Source organism: Phytophthora parasitica (assembly GCF_000247585.1).
Source record: "Phytophthora parasitica INRA-310 unplaced genomic scaffold supercont2.11, whole genome shotgun sequence".
Lineage (NCBI taxonomy): Eukaryota > Oomycota > Peronosporomycetes > Peronosporales > Peronosporaceae > Phytophthora > Phytophthora nicotianae.
Genome location: NW_008648997.1, coordinates 817,881 through 823,896, shown reverse-complemented (window position 1 = coordinate 823,896; position 6,016 = coordinate 817,881). Strand labels below are relative to the sequence as shown.

The 6,016-nt window shown below is 51.8% G+C and overlaps 4 protein-coding genes across 4 annotated transcripts; 2 read left to right on the top strand and 2 right to left on the bottom strand.

The window, feature by feature from the left end:
• Positions 1–544: 544 nt before the first annotated feature.
• On the bottom strand, positions 545–817 carry PPTG_22053 (hypothetical protein; the record flags this gene model as incomplete). The annotated part of the gene is made up of 1 exon (XM_008901660.1): positions 545–817. The coding sequence occupies one exon, from the start codon at positions 815–817 to the stop codon at positions 545–547; it is 273 nt and encodes a 90-aa protein (XP_008899908.1).
• Positions 818–1,558: 741 nt separating this feature from the next.
• PPTG_07244 (hypothetical protein) lies at positions 1,559–2,707 on the top strand (the record flags this gene model as incomplete). Its single annotated transcript, XM_008901410.1, has 3 exons — positions 1,559–1,903; positions 1,981–2,180; positions 2,335–2,707. The coding sequence occupies 3 exons, from the start codon at positions 1,559–1,561 to the stop codon at positions 2,705–2,707; spliced, it is 918 nt and encodes a 305-aa protein (XP_008899658.1).
• A 709-nt stretch (positions 2,708–3,416) lies between these two features.
• Positions 3,417–4,149, top strand: PPTG_07243 (hypothetical protein; the record flags this gene model as incomplete). The annotated part of the gene is made up of 1 exon (XM_008901409.1): positions 3,417–4,149. One exon carries the CDS (start codon positions 3,417–3,419, stop codon positions 3,894–3,896), a length of 480 nt encoding a protein of 159 aa, XP_008899657.1. The 3' UTR covers positions 3,897–4,149.
• A 269-nt stretch (positions 4,150–4,418) lies between these two features.
• Positions 4,419–5,714, bottom strand: PPTG_07242 (hypothetical protein). The gene is made up of 2 exons (XM_008901408.1): positions 5,598–5,714; positions 4,419–5,480 (listed from the first exon to the last, which is right to left on the bottom strand). The coding sequence occupies exons 1-2, from the start codon at positions 5,610–5,612 to the stop codon at positions 4,503–4,505; spliced, it is 993 nt and encodes a 330-aa protein (XP_008899656.1). The 5' UTR covers positions 5,613–5,714; the 3' UTR covers positions 4,419–4,502.
• Positions 5,715–6,016: the final 302 nt, after the last annotated feature.

Here is a 6,016-nt window from a genome sequence, read left to right as displayed (position 1 = left end):
TTGCATTATTGCGATGAATATGGGAATTTTTGTCATATTTCTCAACTTGTGTGCGTGTCGACATCGCTTAGATCTTCTCCGTGAGCTCAGGCACGCAAGATTGATCCTCTTACTTTTCGAGGTCGGGGCTGGTTCAGCGTAGATCGCGTGTCGAAATGATTGCATCATGTCGATCCACTCCGATGATTGCGTACTCTTCACAGATGATGACGTAATCGCTGACGCGCCATCGTCGACCACGAGTCTCAGAATCGGATCGGGTCACTTCCCATCAATCAGCCTCTTGTTTGTAGACGCTAACTGTCACTTCACCACACCAGCGCTGAAATGGACCACGGATACCGCTTTTGCGCTCACCGTACTGTGGCTCGAAGTGTCGCGTTCCGAGGAGTATCGACTTCAGCCTGAAGGTTTCGTCGATAAAATAAAGCCGCAATCCGAGATACTTTGTAGTCTGCACTTTCGAAGTCCAAAATCGGCGGCGACGGTAAACATGGGAGCGCTGCTTATGCGGACCGCGACTAGGATTAGCTCGATCACTCTCTTAGTCGATGCATACAACTCCACTGACTGACGATATTTCCATTAATAATGGCTTGCATTCCGTCCTTAAAGACGAGCTCACGAATTGAGATAGATTCACCATATTCTTCGAGGCGATAGGGAAAATTATTGTTAACGATGCGCAGCGTTTCCATGAGAACATAAACACGTGCGGGGTCGTCGCGAAATAACTGCGAGCCACGAACACGATCGAGTTCTTCGTCACGGGACCAGCGCTTTTCTTGGCAGGCTTCAGTTCGCTCTGAGGTGACATCGTGGGATTTTTGAGGTGTTTGGTGGCTGCTGATGTCTTGCCACTGGAAAGTGGAAATGTTACCCCACTCTCTCGGCAATTATCGCCGGCCAAGCACATCCAAATAGCCGGCGAAGAAATAGCGGCCTCCACTGACGGGTACTCAGGGGCTTTGACTAGGCGAACCCCATAGGAAAAAAATGGGTTTTTTTGTTTCGTCTTGGAGGAAGGCCATTGGGTGGCTCGAACGAGTTTATAGCATCGCGGATACCTGGCGGGAGCGGATGCATTATTATGCTGGAGACTCAAACCGTTGGTCTGCTGATCGTGAACGTCCGCGGCAAATTGAGAAATGGAGCGCTGTTATTATGAAGTAGTAAACATGCTACAGACGAACGCTCTTCTAGAAATTAAGCTTAGCCTGTGGATATCCTTGTGCTGTATCCTTCTAGCGCTCGGAAAGGCGCAACGCCTCGTAAAAAAATCATCAGTTCAGCGGTGACGTATCCTGATGGCAATTTACTGCGAGAAAAGATCCTTCGTTGGCGCAGTTTTAGTTACGTTTTGTGGTAGATCGCCAGTAACAAAATAATGGGAGGTAAAGGCATTTTGACTAATCAAAAAGAGAGTGGCTGCTGCGCCCAAGTGAGCGTTGCCAATTGTCGATCAGATATCTACCCTAACCCGAAAAGTATCCGTCGGGTGTATAGTGCTGAAGTATACACCATTCCTCCCTCGCCAGCCACTGACACAACGGGGGAAATGGAGGGCGATCGCTCAGGAGCGACAGAGGATTTACGTGTCAGGTCGGCTGCACCACCACCGTCCCCAGCATCTTCTCCAAGCGAGAAAGAGTACGACGGACGCATCGTTCGTTTAGCTTCCAGCAGCGATGAAGAGTGGGTAGAAACGGCTTCTGAAGCGTCTAGCGCTACAAGCCGGTCTAAGCACATTCGATCCGAAGAATCTTCTCTTCCCCGGAGCTCGGTGGCTGGATCAAGCGACGAACCAGAGGGTATTCTTGCGGCACCACCACGTAGGACGCAATTCGAGTCGTGGAGCGACCTAGAGGACTACCTGAAGCTGTACGAGTCCGAGACATACCAGGTATTAGCTTGCCCTGAAGTGAATTCGCTGCTACGGATTATAACCTTCGGTATATTAACTCTGGTTGATATTACTAGAGCTTTCGAGTTCGGACAAAGAACAAGGTGGCGGACAGAAACAAAAATATTCGAGAGTCAGGATCTAAGGCGCCGCTCGTTCCAGAAGAATGGATCAACTACGCAAGAACATTCATTTGTACACACGGAGTGAAGTACAAGGCAAAGGGAAAGGGAAAAGAAAGCGGCAGCGCTCAAGAGCCTTGCAGTGCGGCGCGCAGGTATGTCAGTATCAGTTGGGCTCAGCTGGGCTCAGTTGGGTACAATTATGCTCAGTTGGGCCCTATTCGGCTTAGCTGGGTACTTTTCAATGGTTTACTTTTGATTGGTCTGATTGGGTGTAATTGTTGTCATAGATCAATGCCTGTGTGCAAGTGGTGGATCCAAATGGCCCAAAGTTTGTTCGAAGCTCACATCCGTGCGTCTGGAGCACAACCACCCGTTGCCAAAACACACTTATAACCAGTATCCGGACAACCGGACAGCGCTGGAACGCGACGTGCAGTCTACAGTGGACCATCTTCGCCGGGCTGGAGCAAAGAAGAAGAATATTTTGGCCAACATTCACGACAACTCATCTTGCATGCCAACCGAGAAGGACATTCACAACCTTGTTAACAGGCTGAAGAAGCAAGAACACCCTGCTCCGATTAGTGCAAAAAGATTGAAAAGATGGATGATGGAGTTTGCCGAGGAGCCAGGCAACATTGGCCGCATCTTTGTTGATAACGTGCAGGACAACGTATGATGTTATGGTTTGTTATTATTACTACTTCTATTATTTCTATCAAGTAAACTACTTCCTCGACTGCAAATGTAGCGTATTGCTACATGCATTACTATCTCCGTATGTGTCTGTAGGCTAGCTCTACTGCTAACTTTGAATACACGTTTTCTTTCATGCATACATTAGTATCCAATTCAGTCAATGCGTTTTCTGGTTGATTCTGCTCGCGTAAGTACAAGTGTAGCCTAGAACTTCGTGGTGCATGAACACTTCGGACAGCCAGTTCCAGTGTGACCAGCAATCCGGCTATACGTATACAAGCCAGGTCCCACTCTTTTCAGTTGGGCTTCATTCGTGACCATTTGAGCGCAGGTTGGGGCTATTTGGTCACAATTGGGTGACACTTGGGTGCAATTGGCTCGTCTCATATTTCTCAGCTTTGTGCAGCAGCATGTGCCAATCAAAAAAGGAGAAAAGAATAGCCTTGGAGATATGGGGACGGAGACCACAATCTCAGTAAAACCGCCTCCCTCTGGACACAGGAGACAGTAATTCCGGCGAAACTGTCTCCAGCTGAGGCGTCTCCTGGGAGGCTTGCAGTTGCGCCACGATTTTCCTTGTATATCCTTCACAAATGGAGCCCCTTTGTGGCTCATAATTCAAGTTACTCCCTGCTGGACACCCCAGTTCGGACTTATCTCCTGGCGTCCCAGTCCTCCTCTCTCCAACAATGACTGAAGAAGAGCAGGCGATTCTCGAACACGCGTTGAGGTACCGCGACACCGACTTTATTTTGAATAATATGGACACGTTGGATCAGCTGCAACTGACGCTATCCGAAAAATGTGGTCTCATCGGTGGGATAGTACTTTTTGTTGGCTTGGGCAAGTATGTGGTTGATGAAGTGAAGACAATGGCTACCTTTTGGGAAAACTTCATCAAAGGCAATGAACCCGTCTGTACTACTGCTGTTGCCATCGCGCATCTGGTGGTGGCCGTGTGCATCGGGGGATTCTGGCCTGCAGCACGCGAGTGTTTGACGTGGCTAAAGACATTCCAGATGAAGTATCAACTCGGGAGACTTCTTCAAGATACACGTCATCTTCCTGCCAATGCTCGAGCGGTGGACCAAGATCCGATGACAGAAGAAGAAATTGCCAACATGCCCGCACGCTTTCCTCACTACGGTGCTGTACCGGATGCAAACTAGCTCCAGCACGCTGAGCTGATGCAAGACACCAATGACCACCTCAAAGTACTTCTTCAAGAAAATTGTCAACCTCAACCGTGGCCAGAACGACCACACGACTAATTTACAAAGCCGAAATCGACTATGCTATACAATATGCTGCAAGCACGCAACTCACTATGTAGCTTACCTTCTTCACTGCTGCTATTCGAGCCGCGAATTACGGTGTTGCGCAAGTTTTTTAACCTTGCTTTAATAAATCATCCTTTGCGACTATATTCCTTCTGTGGTATGAATTGCACTAGTTTGGTCGAGCTCCAAGTTGTTGTCGTTGTCTCTCATCGTCGCGTACGCCGACCAACGCTATGCCTAAAAAAGCGAACGTTGAGAGGAACTACACACTCAAAGTCGTTCGGTGAAGACCACCAAGACCTCAAGCTCGTACTCTCAGCATGGTAGTCCTCGAGCTGGAGCCACTCCCGTGCCTATTGTCACTGCGCAACAAGCGTAGATTTTGTGCGTCTCCAACCGAAACGAAGAATAAAAAAAAGGGTTGGCAATTGCATTATTGCGATGAATATGGGAATTTTTGTCATATTTCTCAACTTGTGTGCGTGTCGACATCGCTTAGATCTTCTCCGTGAGCTCAGGCACGGCGTTGAAGAGGTCGTCGACGAGGCCGTAGTCGGCCACCTGGAAGATCGGGGCCTCTTCGTCCTTGTTGATGGCCACGATCGTCTTGCTGTCCTTCATGCCGGCCAAGTGCTGGATCGCGCCAGAGATACCGGCCGCCACGTACAGCTCCGGGGCCACCACCTTGCCGGTCTGGCCGACCTGCAGCTCGTTGGGCACGAAGCCGGCGTCCACGGCGGCACGCGAGGCACCCACAGCGCCGCCCAGCTTGTCGGCCAGCTTGTAGAGCATCTCGAAGTTCTCGCCGCTCTTAAGGCCGCGGCCACCCGAGATAACCACGCGGGCCGAGGCCAGATCCGGGCGCTCCGACTTGCTCACCTCCTCCGAGACGAAGCTCGTCTTGCCGGCCGTCGGGGCCTCCGGGGCCGGGCTTACGGACGCGTTGCCGCCCTCGGCCGCGGCCTTCTCGAAGCCGGTGGGTCGCACCGTGATGAGCTTCACCGCGTCCTTGGACTTGATCTGCGCGATGGCGTTGCCGGCGTACGTGGGACGGAAGAACGTGTCCTTATCGGCCACGGCCAGGATGTCCGAGATGGGGGCCACGTCCAGCTTGGCGCCGGCGCGAGGCAGGTAGTTCTTGCTGGCGTTGGAGCTGGGGGCCAGCACGTGCGAGTAGTCGCCGGCCTTCTGGGCGGCCACCAGCAGCTCGGCCACCTCCTCGGCCACGCAGTGGTCGTACTTGGGGTCTGCGGCGTGCAGCACGTTCGTGACGCCGGCCACCTTGGCAGCGGCCTCGGCGGCCGGACCGGCCTGGCTGCCCAGCACCAGCATGGTAATGTCCCCGCCGATCTGCGTGGCGGCCGAGACCGTGGCCAGCGTGGCCCCGGAGATCTGCGACTGGTTGTGCTCGGCCACCACCAGCGTGGACATGGCCGCGCTGCGCGGAGTCTGCGTGGCGACGCGGCGGATGATCTACAACGGTGGACGGAATAGATTAGTGAAATTGGTCGGCCACGTCTGGCTGAGCACTGCGGAGATCGATGCCGACACGATGCAGTGCTGGCCAAGCGCCAGTCAGCAGATAGTTACCTGTCGGGCGAGCATGTCGATACGAAGTAGAAGCTGGTGCAGGCGGATCTTGCAATGACAAGGGAGGGAAGGCACGCGCCCGACGTGACCTCAAGGATCTGAGAAATCTGAGAAATCTGAGAAACCTGATGAAAATCTGATGCGGACTCAGATTTACTCTCCAACTGTAGACTCAAGAGCTTGTGAGACAGTTGAAGAGCATGTTTGCTATTTAAATGTAGGGAAACTCAGATCCGGTCTGATTCGGCTGATTCCTAATGTTTTGTAAGGAATCAGCCCAATCAGACCGCATCTGAATGTCCCTACAGTTAGAGAGCGAATCAGCTCAAACTCGCTCTTCAGTTATCGGAGTCAGACTCACACTCGAAGAGCAAAAGTGCTTTCAAAAAGCACTTTCCCAAGTAAAAGGCTTTTTCAAA